We start from the raw sequence: 21626 nt of genomic DNA on the forward strand, positions 1-21626 counted from the left end.
ATATCACATCTCTCCTAAATTATTCACATGTCTAGAAGAAGTATTTAAGAATTTAGATTGGGAAAATGTAGGAATTAATATTAATGAGGAATAACTTAACAACTTAAGATTTGAAGATTACATAGTTGTGTTTAGTGAATCATCAGAGGAATTACAAAAGATGACAGAAGATTTGAATAGAGAAAGCAGAAATGTAGTACTGAAAATAAGTATGAGTAAAATTAAGAAAATGTTCAATGAAAATGCAGAGAGAGTCAACAAATAAGTTATGGGCGAGCCTTTCGAGATTGTTAATAAATATACAGTATGTCCTTAGGACAGACAGTAAGTGTTTCCCCAGGACACGAGACCAAAATTAAAAGATAAATAAGCATGGGATGGGGAATATTTGGTATACGAAAAAGATTATGAAAGATAAAATGACACCTTCTCTAAAAAGAAAAGTATTTAATGAGATGGTCCTACCTGTAGACTATTAACTTATGCATCGGAAACTTGGAGCCTTACTAAAGCCTTTGAAAATAAGCTAGTTACAACTCAAAGAGCTATGGAAAGAATAATGATGGGGATGACACTAAAAGACAGATAAAGAGCAACATAGATACAAGAACAAACTAATGTAGACTATATTCTAACAACTTGTAAGAAAAAGAAATGGACATAGGCAGGACATATAATGATAATGACGTACAATAGATGGACATTAAGAATAACAGAACGGGTCCCTAGATATTGTAATAGGAGTAGGGGAAAGAAGAGAAGACGATGGATTGACGAACTAAGGAAGTTTGCGGGCGTGGACTGGCACAGAAAGACTTTAAACAGTTGCAAGTGGATGTATGTATGTATAAGATTGCCTTGCCTTATGCAAGACACGGGCTCTAGCGTTGGCAGCCCGTAAGCGAATTTAATTGAGATTTACGTTAATTACCTTTGAAAGAGGGAGAATCGCAAGTGGAAGGACATATTTGGGGCCTTTGTTCTGCAATGGACTAGTAACGGCTAATTTATATATATATATATATATATATATATATATATATATATATATATATATATATATATATATATATATATATATATATATATATATATATATATATATATATTTCCGATCACGCCCAATTGCATTTCCAGACGTATAACTCCCCATACCTTGGGTATGGAGGAGGGAGTGGGTGGGAAGTGTTGAATCTGTGTGTGGCATATCTATCATATTACCGGTTGGTTTCGGATCCCCTCCTAAGTAATGATGCTCAATTTGAGTCAGATTAAGGTAAATTAAACCTTACTTATTTATTACTAAAGTTCTCAAAATATTTGTCTATAAGTATTGAGCACAATAATTATAAACCGCTGGCAGTGGAGGAGCATGTACCCTGATCTACACATGCATATCAGAATAAAAGTAATTTTATTTCCTCAATTGGAAAACATTCACTGTGTTATGCGAAATCAATTTACCTTTAAAATAAATTAAATTGAAATGGCCAGATGATATTATGAACGACCTAATTGTATTTCTATCGATACTCGTTTATATATTTTTTTTTATTTATTAAACGACTAGATTTATCATTGTTTGTGATTCTTATTACGATAAGCTATCGATAAGATGTATCCTTCTTCTTCTACCTAAGCAAAATTTATTTATTTTATGTTATCCGGCGTCGTGGCATCAAAGGCGCCGATGTAAAAAGAATGAAACGTGGTTCCATCAGATTTAAATGAAAGAAAACATTTAACACAAAATTGTTGACTACTTTACTTATTTGTCAATTGCTGAGCGACACGGAATTTCGACATTTCAGCAAACAGTGCCGCATAAGATCTTGTGATGTGGGTCCTCAGTATGAATGACGTAAGTGTTGCTAGTAAAGGAAAACATAAGATGGTGGTGATAAGTGGTTCTTAAACTTCAATCGGCTGTGAAAGCTATAGTAGGTTATTGTTTATAACTGTTACAAACTACTTGATGATAATTAAACTAAATATCTTTTAACGGATTATAAGCAACGATCACGTTCTTATAGTTTTTGTTTTTTTATCTAATTATTTGGCAATCGTGAGACTAGTTTGAACTAGCTTGAGTTATTGTTTGTATAAATTTAGCTAGTCTTAAAGCGAAACTTTATCCAGGTCCCGGTGTCATATATTTGTGTTAGATACCATGCCGTTAAAGAAAAGTTCATGTAAACTCAAATATTGGAATTGCAAAGAACAAACGCAAGAAAAAATGAACTACGTTAGAAGAGACCGTGTGTGCCATCAGAGCAGCAAGACCTTTTCAACAGGTGCCAAGGCGTGGTTTTAACATATACGCCGCTTTGCTTTACACCGACGTTGCGTAACTTGAGTTGGTTCAATTCTTAGTACCAGTGCGATGAAGGGATGAACCAGATCGACGTGTGTCATTATCAGCTAAAATCAGTCTCCGACAATTTTTGGTATCAAGAAGTCTTTGTAGATAACCCTAACTGATGACTCAGTCTCGGATGTTTACAGTCGCTCTGCAGTTGAACATTTCAGTGACTCTACCGCAAATAAATCGTCAGATACATGAGAATCATACAACTCTTGCCCAAGTACTGGTGTTGTTAGAGTGTTTCCCGCAATCGCGTTATCGTCATCTTCCTTTGCCTTGAGTACTTAACTCACGTCGTTGTTCCATAGATTCATCAAGCACAGAAACCACATATTACTTCAGGTGGGTTAGGAGTGAAGTTATATCGTGGGGTGTGAAAATGGCGAAACATTAAGAAACTAACACCGGGTGTGGGTTCGCTACTGTTATGTCGAGAAGAGAATCACTATTCTCTATGAGTGTAAAACCTTTTGAATTTTGATACTGCGAGGTTTATTGTGTCCTTAACTTTGTGAATATTACTACGATATCTTAAAGCTAAGCCATAACTCTCTTCTCTCTCTCTCTCTCTCTCTCTCTCTCTCTCTCTCTCTCTCTCTCTCTCTCATCATTTGCTCATAACTCGTACAAGGAATCCTTTAGTGCCACAACTCTGAAAGGTGGAATGCGACAAATGTAACGGTGTATAATAGCCACATCCTAAATTTATTCGAAGAACAGTTATGTATTTAAGGCCTAAATTAATATATTATGTGCGAAGCGTTATGTTTTTTATCCCGGGATGATTCTAGTGTTTCACGGGGTATCGAAAGCATCCGTTGTTTTAGTCTAGTCTAAATTTAGTGCTTTGTTGTACTTGACGTAACGTGGCCGAGTTTAGCCATTTCTTCCAACTTTATAGGAGAACGTATTTAGTGCATTCGAAAACCCTTAAAGGAAACGTGAGCGGAGATTTATTTTGTTTATAGAAGCGCAAAGCAATGGCCTTCAATATCTGTGAATTTTAAATGGGATATTCCTTGCTAGAATATCAGCTCTATTTTTATCATATGGGATTCTGATAATCTCTCTCTCTCTCTCTCTCTCTCTCTCTCTCTCTCTCTCTCTCTCTCTCTCTCTCTCTCTCTCTCTCAGGCGGATTCTAATAGTTACCACGTTATCTTGCCACTATCTGCTGATAACGTGATTTGCTGCCTAAGAAGAGTTCTTATGTAGCCATTTACGCTTTCTGTAGTGGTGAGAACAGTGACTAGATTGTTGACCTAACAAGGCATAATAGTTGTGTTAGTACTGTACAGACGACTGCAATGATGGATCTTAGACTAGACAGGCTTAACCCAATTGTGTGAGTACCTTAGAAAGATTTAGGGGTTATAGCGACGATGTATAGCCTTTGTCATAGGGCAGTCTCTCGGGAACAAACTCGGTCACTTGTTTTGCTTTTCAGTTGGGGGATACTGCTTAACTGATACCACTACGATTTTTGCCTGTGGCAAATTTTGGTTAGATTACGAAGGGATTTGCATAAAAATTAATATAACATAAGGTAGAAACTATCGATTCATCCAATCTGGTTCCTTTGATATATATATATATATATATATATATTGTGACGTAATTGTGCAGATTACGCTCTTTAAAGAAAGCATCAATCGGACACTTCACATGACACAGTGACTTCGTGTCAATCCAGAGCGACTAATTGACACTCAAAATTCTTGTATATGACTGAACCTGTTAATATTATTAACGGTTCAAAAACACCCGAGCTCAATCATTTATTTTGGAGCTGCACCTCGTTGGAATAGTTTTAATTCGTGTAGGAACAATTTGGTTTCAACCTTAGTCTAACTCACGGACAAAAGAAAACTCTGTTGTAATAATCGAAATACAATAGTTTTTAATTTTTAAGTCAAACAAAAAAAAAGAAATGATCGTAAACCTCTTAAGGAGATAACTTACAATTGTCCAATAAAGCAAAATGTGTTTTCGAGTTTATGGTTAATAAATCGAGAAATGATTACAGTAAAAAAAAAAAAAACGAAAAGACAAAACTAAGCTTAATTCTCTCTAGCAATCCAAATACATTCAGATGCACAAATAACAATAAAAGAAAGAAGGTATCACTTAATTTCTATTTTCCGAAATCACTCGGTAAAATAAACTGCAGAACATAAATGTCAAATGAATAATTATTGTAAGAAAAGTGCACGGGTGATCCCGTAAACAAATGAAAAATAATGTTGGCAATCTGTCTATGTGCCCCCGACAACAAAAGAAAAAACCCTCACTTCGCACTTCACTTTTTATACAACAAAAAAAAAAGAAACTGTTATTACTTGACATAAGAAAACTTGTAACATAAGACAAGAAAAACAAAAATGATGTTGGTTGCGAAGAGGGTATCACATTATTACGAGAAACTAATCCCCACAATTATCCCTCAGCTTCACTCCCTTGGAATTCCCATCCATGCAACCCTTTTCAACTTTTGGCACTTAATTATTCTCCCTCGCACAGGTGTCAGTACTTATCTTAAAAAAACTTCGGCACATCAAGTGTTCTTTGGGACGTCAACGCAGATGGTTCCTTTTTTCGTCCTGAGGGTGTTCTTTGACTCAGACGGAGTTCGAGCCTCTTGGAGGTTTCAGGGGGGGGGGGAGAGAGCCTGTCCTGGGGGATGCAGGCACTGGCTGCTGGGAAGAGTTGTTTCTTGTATGGCCTCCGGACTGGAACTGCTACTTTTCTCGTTGCAGGCCTTAGGCTGAGCAGTAGAGATTTTGGGCCATCCCCTTTTTTCTCTTGATTGGGTAATTTTGAATTCCTGGGGCGTTCTTCCTGTCTTGAGGTCCAATGAAATTCATGACCCCACCTTCCTTTTCCACATGTGGGCCAATCATGACTAGGTGTCCTTTTTCTTGTGAGTACTGAGAGAACCCTTGTCCTAACGTCTGGATTATATTTTTTTTTGGTTGACTTGGGAACGAGGGGAAGTCTTCACATCTGGCTTTATTTCTTGTGGTTGACCTGGGGACGAAGGGGAAAGTCAAGTGCCTGACAATTTAAGAGCCTGTATAGGCCTGTGTAATGTAGACAAGACCTCCTTTGTTAGTTGAGGCCTGTCTTAAGTTACATAGACGAGGAAAATCCATGAGAGCAAGCTGTTACCAAGAAAAACAAACTAAAAGAATTATGACTGTTAAGTTGTCCTATGGAGGGTAGAACTCCCTCGCACAGGACTTCACACTTCCCCCCTTAAAAAAAAGATTTCCTGCTCAATGAAAAGGAAATCGTCTCCCATCTAATCTGTAACTGAACTCACAGCTTGGCTCTCACGAAAAAAGGTGAAATTACAACTAACAAACAAAAAAAAACTGGAAGCAAAAAAAAAATAATCAAATGACAGTTATAACTATTCCCAAATTACTTTCATACACCCCAACTCTAATTCATCCTTGAAAGACAGTCTGCTAGAATGTTCTGAGTCCCTGGAATATGCAAAATGTTCAAATTTACTTCTTGTAGCCGTAGACTCCATTTGAGTAGTCTGCGGTTCTTGTTTTTCATTGCATGCAAGAATGTTAAGGGATTGTGATCTGTAAAGATGTTAGTGGGCAATGAATTAGATTGAAGGTAAATAGAGAAATGTTCTACGGCAAGTACTAAAGCCAATAGCTCCTTTTCTACAGTGGCATAGTTCTTTTCATGCCGGTTAAATTTCTTAGAGAAGTATGCCACAGGGTGTTTCATGTTTTGATCATCTTCCTGTAATAAGACTGCACCAGCCCCATGATCACTGGCATCTACTGCTACTTCAAATTCTCTGTCAAAATCTGGTGCTTTCAGCACCGGTGATAGACTTAGCAACCTCTTCAGGGAGTCAAATGCGTCTTGACAATGGTTAGACCAAACATACTTGTTATTCTTCTTGAGAAGATTAGTGAGAGGCAAAGCAATGGTAGAGTAGTTCTCACAGAACTTTCTGTAATAGCCGGTCATTCCCAAGAACCGACGCAATGCTCGGCGGCTTTGCGGGACTGGAAATTGTTGAATGCTCTCAACCTTTGCCTGTACTGGGCGAACAGATCCTCGACCTACTATATGACCCAAGTAGGTGACTGTCGCCTGTCCAAAGTCACACTTGGAGAGGTTGATTGTCAAGTTGGCCTCTGCTAAACTCTGGAAAAGGGCTTTTAGTCTCTTCAGGTGTTCTTTCCAAGAGTCACTGTAGATAACAATGTCATCCATATATGCGACAACACCTTCTATGTCCTGTACCAGACTGTTGATCATCCGCTGGAATGTCGCAGGAGCATTTCTCATCCCAAAGGGCATCACATTATATTCAAATAATCCTTGAGGTGTTACAAAAGCTGAAACCCTTTTGGCTCTCTCAGTGAGCGGAACACACCAATATCCCTTCAACAAATCACACTTGGTGATATATCTAGCATTCCCGATGGTATCCACGCAGTCATCAATACGTGGCAAGGGAAAAGAATCTGGCTTTGTGACGTTGTTCACCTTCCTATAGTCAGTACAGAATCTGACTCCACCATCAGGCTTTTCCACTAACACACACGGTGAACTCCACTGTGAGGAACTCTTCCTAATAATCCCATGCTCGAGCATGTAATCAATTTCTTTCCCAAGCAGTTCTCTCTTCTTTGGTGATACTCTGTACGCGTGTTGACGGACTGGGCGTGCATCTCCCACGTCCACATCATGCTCCATTACATTTGTCCGGCTGGGAACATCAGGAAACAGCACTGCGTACTCTTCCACTAAAGCTTGGACATCCTCTTGCTGCTGGGGAGCTAGGTGAGAGACCTTGGTCTTGAAGTCTCTGAGAACCTCCGAATTCTTAAGTCGGGCTTCGAGTGGCATGCCCTTGAAACTGGTTTTTTCCTCTTCTTCCCCAGAAGTATCCTGTTCTTCCTCCTCTTCTTCACCTTGAGGGTTCTGTTCTTCCTCCTCTTCTGTTTGCTGTACCTGTCTCCTTATTACTGATACATGAACAGGCCCAGTGACTGGTGATGGGTTTTGGGCAGTGGCATTACCACTGGTATTCCGAACAACATATGGTTTCATCATGTTGACGTGACACACCTGGTGTTCCTTTCTTCGGTCCGGTGTCCCTACCACATAATCCAATTCGCTGAGCTTCTTCACGACCTTATATGGCCCCTGGTACTTGGCCGCTAAGGGACTACCAGGCACAGGTAGAAAGATGAGCACATCATCTCCCACTTGGAATTGTCGTGCTTCTGTCCTGTTTGCTTGGTCATACCAGGCTTTCATTTTTTCTTGAGACTTCTTCATTTCTTCATGAGCCAATTGGCAGACCTCGTGCAAGCGTTGTCGGAACTTCACCACATAGTCTAGCACATTAGTACTTTGTTCCTCATGGGTCCATATCTCCCTCAAAAGTTTGAGAGGTCCACGCACTTGATGTCCAAAGACCAGCTGGAAGGGGGAAAACCCCAGAGATTCTTGCCATGAATCTCGGATAGCAAACAACAAGAACGGCACGCCTGTGTCCCAATCTCGTGTTTTCTGGTCTTCACAGTATGCACGTAATGCATTTTTGAGCGTGCCATGAAACCTTTCCAAAGCACCTTGAGACTGTGGGTGATAAGCAGAGGACATTATGTGCTGCACTCCTAACTCCTTAAGGGTGCCTTCAAAGATTTTCGACATGAAGACACTACCTCTGTCAGTTTGAATAACCTTTGGTAACCCGAATGTGGTCACGAACTGTACCAGAGCCCGCGACACATTGGGACTCGTCGCTGTCCGCAACGGGTACGCTTCAGGGAAGCGCGTCGACGCACACATTAGCGTCAACAAATGGGTGTTTCCCTTCTTTGTCTTTGGCAGAGGTCCGACAATGTCCATGATGATCTTGGAGAAGGGTTCTTCCACCACGGGGATGGGTTGCAATGGTGCCTTTCGATGATTTGGATCCTTTTTACCTATCACTTGGCACGAGTGACAACTACGGCAATATTCTGCAACTCCTCTGTTCAAATTTGGCCAATAGAATTCCCGGGAAATTTTTTCGCGCGTTTTGCGTACTCCTAAATGTCCTCCCATTGGTTGTTCATGAGCCAACCTTAAAATCTCCTCTCGATACTGTGGTGGCACTACCACCTGATATAGAATGGTCCATTCAGCATCAGCAGGCACTTTCTTAGGCCGCCATTTGTGCATTAGGACATCATCCTTTAAATAGTAACCAAAGGGTTCAGCCTCGAGTTCGCTCAGGGATCCAGCTTCATCCCTTATCCTTGCAAGTTCTGAGTCTTGTTTCTGAGCCTCAATGAGCGACTCCCTCGAGTATTCTGAACGTAATAAACCAGGCTGCACCACTCCCCTGAGCATTTGGGGAAAAGTACCCACAAGCACTCCGGTAGGAACATTATCTCTGTCCTTTTTCTGTTGAGTGGTACTAGCACGGGTAATAGCACATGCTGAATATTCATTTTGTTCAATCTTCACCTCCCCTTCATTCTTGTCAGCATGAATTTGACATGATGCTGTGCAACATCGTTGTCCAGCTATGTCATTTCCTAACAATAACTGTACCCCTTGCATGGGTTCCTCATCCACCAAAGCAACTGGAAATGTACCGGAAATAAAAGAAGAGCTTAAAGTCACTGCATATAAGGGCAATTCCTCTCTTCCCTTAATGTAGCGAACCATGACACTTTCTCCCAAGGTGGACGATTCATCGAAGGGTAAGACTGCTCTGTGCAAGACAGTCTGCTCAGCTCCAGTATCACGCATAATCCTTATCTGTACAGGCTTGGTACCTTGGTCCTGCAGAGACACAGATCCTACATGAATGAAGGCTTCCTGTCCTTGCCTTATGGCCATGTCTCTCTTCTTCATCATCCCTTGGCATGATGTCTGTCTTCTCATAACCTCATTAACATTAAGTGCTTGGTCGTCCCTCTTGTGATTTTGATTAGAGAACTTCTTTCCCCCTGGTCCATAATTTCCTTTGAGCCAGCAGCAGCTTACGTCATGTCCGAGTTTGTGACAATAGGAACACTGTCTTACTTGGGGAGCCGAAGGGTAGGCTCCATTGTTCTTACTTCCAGTGTTTTTAGCACTGCCATGTGTAGGGTTTCCGCCTACTCCTTTCTCTGATGGAGGATACGATGGTGCCGGCCCCCTGGGGCTCCAATTACCCCGAAATGGCCTGGAAGGCTGGTTTGGCTGAAATGAAGGAGGGCACCATCTTGAGCCAGAAGAGCCCCTGATCTTTTCCCTCAGTGTATACTCATCTGCCAGTATAGAAGCCTCATCAGGGTCAGTGATATGTCGATCTTCGATATATTGCCGAGTGGCTGGTGGCAACATTAGCAGAAACTGTTCTAATCCCATGAGCTCCATTATCCTGTCGAAAGTCTTGTTATTTCCAAGAGAGGCCTCCACCCACCTGTCACGGCTAATCTTCATTTGTCTCCAATATTCTGCATAGTTTTCTGATCCTTTCCTCAAGTTCCTGAACTTCTGGCGATAAGCCTCAGGCACAAGTTCGAAAATTTTCAAGATCCAGGCCTTTACCCGGCGATAATCGTGTGCAACAGGGTCGGATACCGCATTGTACGCATCCACTGCTTTCCCGGTTAACTTTATGGGCAACAGGCGAGCCCAGGCGTCCTCTGGGATCTGGTGACTTTTCAGTACTCTCTCAAACGACAGGAAGAAGCCTTCAGGATTCTTTTCATCATAGGATGGAAGGAGTCCTGCCATATCTTTTTCTGAAAATCCTCCCATGGGTTGTGCCCTTGGGGGTCTTGAATCCTGACCTTGTCTCCTCAACTGAGCTCGCAGTGAGTCAATTTCGAGCTCAGCTGCTCTAAATTTCATTCTCGTACTCAACGACTCTTCTGACCTCTGAACTACTTCATGAGATTCAACTTCAGCTGGACTTGAAGTTCGGTAGGCAGTCTGGCTTGATGACATGGCTGATGGTAACATTGGCACTGCTGCTGCTCCTCCCATAACAGAGTGTTCTCGGGTTATGGAGTGATCTTCGTCCCTATCTTCAATTGCTATCTCCAACTCACGCTCTTCCTGACGCCTATTAAATTCTCTCTCTAAGGCCTCTAGAATCTGTTGTTTTCTATCTGCATTTTGGATATAATCTGCACGTGAGCTCACTTCAATTAGCTCTGCTGGGAAGAGTTGCCTTAACAAAAAGTCATTCGGTTCCTCTAGGAACCTAGAAACTCTATCTGAATTTTCGTCTCCCATGACTGAAACGATAGAACCTTGAACCTTGAACCTTGAATGTACTTACTGCTGCTTGATAAAAGAAAGAGAGAAAGAAGAGAAAAAAAAAAAAATCAAGACTTCTGGTCAGCCAATTTTACACTATGAAATCAACAGAACACAACAAATCAGGTTGCATAACAACCGAGATCAAAGATCACCACACTGATTTCGAAATCAAATTTCCGACAAACCGAAGAAACTCCGAAACAAAAACTGTTTCCGGAGCAATTAGCAAAAGCTAAAACAAACTATATTCCAACATAAAAGAAAATGAACAAAAGTTACGTAAAAAAAAATATCCCGGACACAGGCCCCCACTTTAAAGATGTGACGTAATTGTGCAGATTACGCTCTTTAAAGAAAGCATCAATCGGACACTTCACATGACACAGTGACTTCGTGTCAATCCAGAGCGACTAATTGACACTCAAAATTCTTGTATATGACTGAACCTGTTAATATTATTAACGGTTCAAAAACACCCGAGCTCAATCATTTATTTTGGAGCTGCACCTCGTTGGAATAGTTTTAATTCGTGTAGGAACAATTTGGTTTCAACCTTAGTCTAACTCACGGACAAAAGAAAACTCTGTTGTAATAATCGAAATACAATAGTTTTTAATTTTTAAGTCAAACAAAAAAAAAGAAATGATCGTAAACCTCTTAAGGAGATAACTTACAATTGTCCAATAAAGCAAAATGTGTTTTCGAGTTTATGGTTAATAAATCGAGAAATGATTACAGTAAAAAAAAAAAAAACGAAAAGACAAAACTAAGCTTAATTCTCTCTAGCAATCCAAATACATTCAGATGCACAAATAACAATAAAAGAAAGAAGGTATCACTTAATTTCTATTTTCCGAAATCACTCGGTAAAATAAACTGCAGAACATAAATGTCAAATGAATAATTATTGTAAGAAAAGTGCACGGGTGATCCCGTAAACAAATGAAAAATAATGTTGGCAATCTGTCTATGTGCCCCCGACAACAAAAGAAAAAACCCTCACTTCGCACTTCACTTTTTATACAACAAAAAAAAAAGAAACTGTTATTACTTGACATAAGAAAACTTGTAACATAAGACAAGAAAAACAAAAATGATGTTGGTTGCGAAGAGGGTATCACATTATTACGAGAAACTAATCCCCACAATTATCCCTCAGCTTCACTCCCTTGGAATTCCCATCCATGCAACCCTTTTCAACTTTTGGCACTTAATTATTCTCCCTCGCACAGGTGTCAGTACTTATCTTAAAAAAACTTCGGCACATCAAGTGTTCTTTGGGACGTCAACGCAGATGGTTCCTTTTTTCGTCCTGAGGGTGTTCTTTGACTCAGACGGAGTTCGAGCCTCTTGGAGGTTTCAGGGGGGGGGGGGGGAGAGAGCCTGTCCTGGGGGATGCAGGCACTGGCTGCTGGGAAGAGTTGTTTCTTGTATGGCCTCCGGACTGGAACTGCTACTTTTCTCGTTGCAGGCCTTAGGCTGAGCAGTAGAGATTTTGGGCCATCCCCTTTTTTCTCTTGATTGGGTAATTTTGAATTCCTGGGGCGTTCTTCCTGTCTTGAGGTCCAATGAAATTCATGACCCCACCTTCCTTTTCCACATGTGGGCCAATCATGACTAGGTGTCCTTTTTCTTGTGAGTACTGAGAGAACCCTTGTCCTAACGTCTGGATTATATTTTTTTTTGGTTGACTTGGGAACGAGGGGAAGTCTTCACATCTGGCTTTATTTCTTGTGGTTGACCTGGGGACGAAGGGGAAAGTCAAGTGCCTGACAATTTAAGAGCCTGTATAGGCCTGTGTAATGTAGACAAGACCTCCTTTGTTAGTTGAGGCCTGTCTTAAGTTACATAGACGAGGAAAATCCATGAGAGCAAGCTGTTACCAAGAAAAACAAACTAAAAGAATTATGACTGTTAAGTTGTCCTATGGAGGGTAGAACTCCCTCGCACAGGACTTCACAATATATATATATATATATATATATATATATATATATATATATATATATATATATAATTGTGCAAGAATTCAATCTAAGACCAGGAAACTTGTAAATATACTTACAGGAAATTTTCGTTTGATTTGTTTATCGATAACTTATATAAATAACTCAAATTCAAATTGCTATGATTGTTAAAAAGGATATATCGCTATTCTTTTTTTGTTTAGTTTCCATAATCTTTCTTTAATAATTGACCAATTAGTTACGGAATGACAATAGATATGAGTGCCATAATCGCGATGAGATATTTCTCATTGAAATGTAACGATACAGCTTTAATTGAAGGAGGTACTGTATTTGCAGTTTTAGCATAGGCCTACATTAAAATATCTGACTTGGATTACCATAAAAATGGCCGTGGAATGACGAGTTTTCACTCAGAGATATTATCTCTAGAACGGCTTCATATATTTTGATGAAACTTGCAATACACACACACACACACACACACACACACACATATATATATATATATATATATATATATATATATATATATATATATATATATATATATATATATACTGTATAAGATAGCCTTCTCGAGATTGAGAACTGTTAGCGCAATTGAAGTTTAGATGATTGCAGAGCAATTTCACGGAAAACGATAAAATCTACAAAATATGTTTATTGTCGATTTTCGTTAGATGGCCAATTGAATGCGTTTAGACTAGCCGCAGTTCCCTGATACTGTAGTTCAAGCTGCTTGATGAATTATTAACATTATGTCGTCATGATATCAGCTGAACGAGAATAAGGTTACTATTCAGACAAAACAGCTACACTGTAAACTGCGTTTATGTGACGATATACAAAAATGGTATTCGGTTGGCTTAAACATCACCATGATTAAATATTCGAGACCCCAGTAGTTTCAAGTGATTTTTCTTTCCCACCGTTAATAGGTAGTAGGTTGGCCAGGGCACTAGCCACCCGTTGAGATACTACCGCTAGAGAGTTATGGAGTCTTTTGACCGGCCAGACAGTACTACATTGGACCCTTCTCTCTGGTTACGGTTCTTTCACTTTTCCTACATACACACCGAATAGTCTGGCCTATTCTTTACACATTCTCCTCTGTCCTCATACACCTGACAACACTGAGATTACCAAACAATTCTTCTTACTGCACTGTAATTGTTCAGTGGCAACTTTCTGTAAGGGTAGAAGAGACTCTTTAGCTATGGTAAGCAGCTACTCTAGGAGAAGGACACTCTAAAATCAAACCATTGTTCTCTATTCTTGGGTAGTGCCATAGCCTCTGTACCATGGTCTTCCACTGTCTTTTGGGTTAGAGTTCTCTTGCTTGAGGGTACACTTGGGCACACTGTTCTGTCTTGTTTCTCTTCCTCTTGGTTTGTTAAAGTTTTTATAGTTTATATAGGAGATATTATTTTAATCTTGTTGCTCTTCTTAAAATATTTTATTTTTCTTTGTTTCCTTTCCTCACTGAGCTATTTTCCCTGTTGGAGCCCCTGGGCTTATAGCATTCTGCTTTTCCAACTAGGGTTGTATCTTAGCAAATAATAATAATAATAATGATAATAATAATAATAAGGGGTCGGTTGCCTGATGCGCCCTCTCCAATGCCTTCTATTGAAGGCATCCTCTTTCACCAACCCTCCTCTCTCCATATAATCTTTCACCTGTGACCTAATCTCGCCATCTAATTCTCTATCTTCATCTCAATCTTCCCCCATCCCTAACAGGTTCCTCCCAAGCCCTACTCACTGCCTCCCCACCATCCATCCTCTACATATGCCCATCTCATTTGTTACATTCTTATTACCGCTGTAATCTTCATTATGCCCGCCATTCTTATTTCATCATTTTCCAATCTTTCAAGCTTTATTATTCCCATAATCCACATCAGCATTCTCATCTCTGTTCTCTCAAACTTTTCTTCTTCCTTCCATCTTAGAGCCCATGTTTCCTATCCATACATTAACCCTGGTTTTATTACTGTGCTATAAATCTTGACATATAGCTTAATTGGCATTTTCTTTATCAACTACCATTCCTACTACCTTCCTCCACTTCCCCCCGACTGCTTTTGTCCTATTTTCAACTGCAACCTCACATCCTTCCTTCTGACTTATAGTAGATCCCAAGTATGTAAATTGTTCTACCTGTTTTATCACCGATTCTCTACTTTCATGTATGACTATCCTGTCCCTACTCACCATAACCTCAGTCTTATTCACATTTACCCTCAATCTAACCCTCTCCACTCCTGCAACTCTACAACCCATCTCTGTATTTTTTCCCCTCATTTTCAGCAGTAATCACCTGATCATCTACATATAGGAACTCCTGCAACTGTTCATTTCTGATATCTTCATGTAGCACATCCATAACTAGCACAAATAAAAGCAGGCTTACTGCTAACCTCTAATTGTGATTCATCCCTAACTGTAAAGGTTTCTGTTCCCCCAATTGGTTTTATAACTTTTGTTTATTATCTCAACCGTTCTAACCAACCTCTCTGGAGCTTTCCTCTTTCTCAAACATCATCCTCATCATCTCCTCCTACACCTATTGACACAAAGAGCCTCGGTTAGATTTCGTAAGTTGTCTTAATCTGAAGCTTTTAAATTACTTCGCCTTTCATCATCTCCTCAGCCATGTAGGCCTGGGTCTTCCAACTCTTCTAGTGCCTTGTGGAGCTCAGTTGAAAGTTTAGTGGACTATTCTTTCTTGGGGAGTGCAAAGAGCATGCTCAAACTTTCTCCATCTACCCCTCACCATGATATCATCCATATATGGCACTCAATTAATCTCTCGTATAGTTTTATATCTAATCCTGTCCTACCATTTAACTCCCAATATTCTTTTGAGGGCTTTGTTCTCAAATCTACAAAATCTGTTGGATGTTTTATTGTCATACCACGACTCATGTCCATACAGAAACACCGATCTCACTAAACTGATATATAGTCTGATTTTTATATATAATTTTAGGTGATTTGATTTCCAAATTCCATGTAACCTAGCCATTGTCTGATTTGCTTTTTTTCAATCATTCATTAAACTCCAATTCTAAAGATCCTGTATTAACGATCATAGTTCCTAAATATTTAAATGATTCCACCTCATCAATCCCTCCAATGATATTTCATCTTCCATTGTATATTCCATTCTCATCATCTCTTGCCTTTCTTCTATTCATCTTGAGCCCAACATCATGTGATATTTCATGCATTCTGGTAAGCAATCTTTGTTAAGTCCTGTGGCATTTTACTAATAATAACATCGTCATCAGCATATTCTAGGTCTGCTAATTTCCTGTTACCAATCCAGTCCAATCCTCTGCCATCCCCATCTGTTCTATGCATTTGAAAATCCATGAGGATAAACAACTTAAGAACTTCATTTCTAAGTAAGCTGATATTATCTACTTACCGATAATCTGTTGCACTACATCTTTAAAGTGCGATTTATGAAACGACAGGGGAAAAAAAAGAAAGTCAATCTATTTTTAAGGAACAAGGCACCAAGGATTTAAATAGATAAACATATTCCCTTGGAGTACTCCACTGTTCACTAGAAATTCATTTTGATAGGACTCCACTAACATTAAATTTGCACTTGCTATGCTTATGAACAGACTTAATCAAATTTATATATTTAAGAGGAACTCCATAATAACGCAGGACCTTCCACAAAATTAGCCGGTACACACTATCAAAGGCTTTTTCATAGTCCACAAATGCTATCAAAAGTAGATTTCTATATTCCAAACATTGCTGTACATGACTTAAAATGAAAATTTGGTCAGTACATCCTCTACCTTTTCGAAATCCTGCTTGTTCATCTCTCAGCTTTTCATCAATCTTTCTCCTTATTCTCTTTAGAACGAATTTAATATATATATTCATGAAAGCTGACGTGTGATGCCTCTGTAATTGTTGCAATCTGTCAGATCTCCTTTTCTTGCCATTTTCACCAACACTCATTCATCAGGTTTTGCCTCTTCATGCCACATTCCCCAAAATAATCTTGTAAGTATTCTGAGAGTCACTTCATTTTTGGCCAAAATCATCTCAGCAGTTATTCCATCATATACAGGGACTTTTCATCTCTTAAGTTTTTTAATAATAGCTTCGATTTCAAACACACTGAATTCATTCATGGGCACATCAAGGTCTTCATTAGCTTCAGGTATATCAATCAAATTATTCCCTTCAAATTTCCTATTCATGACTTCGCTAAAGTGTTCCATCCAACGTTGCCTTTCTTATCTTCTGTTGTTATAACAGATCCATCTCTCAATTGGTATATGCTGCTTCTTTTTTGCCCCAGTAGAGATTTCATTAAGGATTCTATGAGCAATTCTTACACCATAGCCACTTTCTGAATTCATAGCTTTGTCAACCTCATCTGCTTTCCTGTTGAAATATTCTCTCCAGTCATTCATGGCTTTTCTTTTGAACTCGCTATCTATACTCGAATACTTAGCATGCTCTACCTTGTAATTTTCATCATTTCCTTGGAACATTTCAACAATCAATATCTATCTTTGTCTCCTTCTGTTAGTATCCCAAATATCATTTAATATCCATGGTTTTCTCCTTGTAACTGCATGTCCCATAACTTCACCAACAACTGACTGATGTGTTCTTAATTTCACACCATTCTCCATTAATTGTGCGATTTTTGTTTCTTAAAGTCTTTAATCAATTACTACATTCAATAGCAAATGTTTCTCTGTGCTCATCTTCTAGAAGCTTAGTTGTATCAAACTTAGGCATTCTATCTATATTTTGTTGTGTGCTTTCAGTTTTAATTTCAGTGTGGCAATGAGGAGCTTTTGATCTCTACCAGTATCTGCATCTCTATAGCGTCTTATATTTCTCAGAGTCCTACTTCTTTCTTTGTTAACGGCTATGTGATCTATTTGATTTTTCAAGCACTCAAGTGCCATATGCGGATGAGATCATGGTGAGGGGTAGATGGAGATGGTTTGGGCATGTTCTTTACACTCCCCAAGAGAGATTAGTTCTCCAAACTTCTAACTGGGATCCACAAGACACTAGAAGAATTGGAAGACCCAGGCCTACATGGCTGAGGACTATGAAGCTTTGAGTAGGAAATGTTGAATGGAAAAGACTAGATTTTGAAGCTCAAGATAGAGACGATTGGCGAAATCTAGCTGAGGCTCTTTGCATCAATAGGCGTAGGAGGAGATGATGATGATGAGTCCCTAAATATTTCAATTATTCCATCTCATGAATCCTTTCTCCTTCTAATGATAATTAATCTTCCATTGCAATTACCATTCTCATCATCTCTGTCTTTCTTCAATTCATCTTGAGCCCAACCTCGTGATATTTCATTCTCATAAGCAAGCTTTGCAAGTCCTTTCTCAAACACCAAAACATAATTTCTCTTGGGATTCTATCATTAGCCTTCTCTAGATCTATAAAAGGCCAGAAGAGCTTTTGGTTTCCATCTAGCCTCTTTTCCTGTAGCTGCCTTACCATGAAGGTGGTATCCACAGTCCCTCTTCCCCTCATGAATCCATACTGTTTTTTTTTTTTTTTTTTTTTTTTTTTTTTTTAAATTACAGCATCTCATCTAGTAACCTCTTAAAAACTTTCAAAACATACTCTGTTAGTTTAATTCCCAGGTAGTTACCACATTTCATGAGACCACCTTTCTGCTTAAACATAGATACCATCCCCCTCTGTAGGTAGTACCTTGACCATTTCAGTTCGAAACTGATGGACTGGGTGCTTTATCATTTTTCATTCTACTTAGTGACCCCTTCACTTCTATATTCCATATCTCCATCACTGACCCTTCCACCCTATATGCTTTCCCAGCCCCTCTCTCTCTGCCTCTTATTTTCTGTTTATTAGTTGCTCAAAATAATCTCTCCATCTAGTTTTAATGTTTTCATCCCTTTGCAATATATTTCCATCACTATCTCCCTTGTTAAGGAAAACATATAAATGACTTTATATTGTCCAAACAACTGCTCCAAAGGTTAAGATTTCAACATTCAATTTTCCTTTGGGCATAGATTGTCTTTTAAATTTTGATTTTGTTAAGGATATTCTTTAAATTTAATCTAATGAATGTTGTTCTATTACAGAATATGAAGAGACTGGAATCCTCTCTCAACAGAGTATGTTCCTCACTATGTTGCACTTGTTGATCTCCCCTGAATCCATTGATAAATGACATTTTTGTAAACTTTAACATTAAGAAACGATGACGCTTCAGCCATTAATGTTGGCATTATGTTACTTTGTGCTGATTCTAGTGGTGTTTCCTATTTTCTGTAGTGATAAAGTTTATTCTCTGTTCTACCAAGGAGACAACCTCATGAATGAAAAGTATGAGAAAATCAAGACAGAACACAGAAAACGGTGGGCTTTGGATTACCTGGGGAAGCTGGATCCACAAGAGTCCAGTGAATACCATGCCAGTAAATTCAGTGAATTCATCGATAATTTGATTGTGGTCATTGCTAAATACCCTTCCAGGAAAGACGACCTTGTTCTGTCACAGCTGGTAACCGAAATAGACAGAAACATTAAGTCTGAAAGATTTTACAGTAATGCCATGATTATCTGCAATGCTTCAAGGGTAGCGTTTGAAGAACTGGAAAGCCTTTCTAGGTTTTATCCTGTCAGACAAGCTAAGAACACGACAAGCTGGAGATTGTTTAACAAAGAGGAGATCATCAAGCATGACTTTATTGACTGTATCTCGATGGGAGTGAATCACACTGAGGCCAAATACATTACCCTCATTAGGGATAAAATTTTGCCTTATGGTGGATTCCTAGAATCCCTAAACAGTGTGATAGCATCGCAGGTTAGCAGCTCCTTCCGAAGAGGGGAGTTATTTATGAGAGAGACTTCATGGCTAGTCCTCCACCTTCATGAACCCGTCCCGTTCAGACACTATGGACTAACCTTGAACAGTGTCAAGGAATTGATCCTCATTGCCTGTTTCGGCTCTGCCACTTTCTACCTGGTCTTCCGTCGGTTAGAGGGAAAGCAGCCAAGTCTCTCCTTCCCAGCATATTCCTTCATCTTCTTTGGTGCTCTTTATTTCTTGACATTTGCTGTGATCATAGGAAGGCCTTACATCAGCGAGCTGCGAAGGACTGCTACGGCTTTGCACAGGATCTACGACCCTCCTGAGCCAGTTCCCTTCACAGCTGTGTCCTTGCCCACTACCAGTGTAAATGAACTGTTGCTAAATCTAGGTTCAGTTCATTGCTCTAATTACGTACCTTTCCACGAGGTGCTTGATCATATGGTAAACACCTTAGAAAAACCATCTTTTGTGATATCTCCCAGCCTCTTCAGATACGTTACCAGTACCTGACGACTAAGAGCATCTCTCACATCATCTTTTTTGAAAATATTCTATGTTGGCTTCGACTTATGTTGCTACTTGAAAACTGTCACCTTGCAATTACTATGAAAAAAAAGTGGTGTTTTTTTTTTATTTATTTTTTATCGTAAAAGTTTCCTAAGCCACCATCAGAACTATATTCTTAAAAGGCCTATATTCTTAAAAGGGGCTCTCATTGTGTAAATTTTTTGGAATTTAAAATTAAGTTGACTTTAATAAAATGTTTGGTGGTGCTTGTGAAAATTTTCTAGAGATACGGTGTAGCAAAGTTTCCATGTTTATATTGAAATGGTATGGAAATTGGAAAATGGCATTAGTTATCAAATAGAGAAGAAATTTTTAATGTTTTTTTTTTTTTTTTTTTTTTAGCATCGATACCTTACTGTGCCAGAAAATCTACTAATGGATGAATTATCACTAATAATTTCCAACTCTTCAGATCATTCTTAAATCATAAGTATTGCATAATAAGTTAACCATCAGGAATACTACCTTCATTTTTTTCTTATTCTGAGAAACCTTGGGAAATATTTAAGTCTAAAATTATTAGACTGATTGTTAAAATACGCTGGAATTTTCCCTTCCGAAATATATCTTGTGATGATTGTTAATACTGTTGTATAGTCATTAAAATATTGTTTACTTCTTAGTGTTTTAATTAACTCACGTTTGGGCTTACAATACATGCTGTACCATTTTTAAGACCTTTCATACACTGTATATTGCAGTAAATACAGTGATATATATATATATATATATATATATATATATATATATATATATATATATATATATATATATATACAGGGTCTATAGAATATTTACTAGGCTAGGTAAAATTTGGAAATCAATTCGCCCGAAATTACATATAAAAGTCAGGCTTTATATCAGTTTAGTTAGATGGGTGTTACTGCATGGCCATGAGACGTGGTATGTCAATGAAACAATGTCCAACAGGTTTTGTAGATTTGAAAAAAAAAACCCTCGGAAGAATATTGGGAGTTAAATGGCAGGACAGAATTAGAAATGAAACTATCAGAGATTATTTGAGTGCCATATGTGGATGAGATCATTGTTGAGGGTAGATAGAGATGGCTTGGGCATGCTCTTCGCACTCCCCACGAGATATTACACCAAACTTTCAACTGAGCTCCACAGGACGTTGGAAGACACAGGCCTACATGGTTTAGGACTATGAATTGTGAAGTAGACGATCAATGGAGAAGTACTGATTTAGAAGCTCAAGATAGACGACTGGAAAAATCTAACAGGCCCTTTGCGTCAATAGGCCTAGGAATATATATATATATATATATATATATATATATATATATATATATATATATATATATATATAAACATTTCTGTATAAGTATTATTATTTACGTTGTAATATATAATGTGTTATTGTGTGTGCTTGATGTAGTCTAAAGGTATCCACACCAAATGGAAATTCTCAATTGTTTCCTAATACAATAATGAAGAAAGTGGCATTTTTAGCTAAGTGTATCCTCTCTCTCTCTCTCTCTCTCTCTCTCTCTCTCTCTCTCTCTCTCTCTCTCTCTCTCTCTCTCTCTCTCTCTCTCGTC

General features: G+C 38.7%; 1 protein-coding gene across 5 annotated transcripts; it reads left to right on the forward strand.

The window, feature by feature from the left end:
- The first annotated feature begins 1921 nt into the window (after window positions 1-1921).
- On the forward strand, window positions 1922-20682 carry LOC137653408 (uncharacterized). 5 transcript variants are annotated; one of them, XM_068386771.1, is made up of 2 exons: window positions 1922-1940; window positions 18761-20682. In XM_068386771.1, the coding sequence occupies exon 2, from the start codon at window positions 18880-18882 to the stop codon at window positions 20005-20007; it is 1128 nt and encodes a 375-aa protein (XP_068242872.1). In that variant the 5' UTR covers window positions 1922-1940; window positions 18761-18879; the 3' UTR covers window positions 20008-20682. The 5 variants fall into 5 exon arrangements, with proteins under 5 accessions (XP_068242872.1, XP_068242868.1, XP_068242871.1 ...); XM_068386767.1 differs by lacking the exon at window positions 1922-1940 and adding an exon at window positions 2270-2707; XM_068386770.1 differs by lacking the exon at window positions 1922-1940 and adding an exon at window positions 3165-3306.
- Window positions 20683-21626: the final 944 nt, after the last annotated feature.

This window comes from Palaemon carinicauda, chromosome 14, assembly GCF_036898095.1.
Source record: "Palaemon carinicauda isolate YSFRI2023 chromosome 14, ASM3689809v2, whole genome shotgun sequence".
Lineage (NCBI taxonomy): Eukaryota > Metazoa > Arthropoda > Malacostraca > Decapoda > Palaemonidae > Palaemon > Palaemon carinicauda.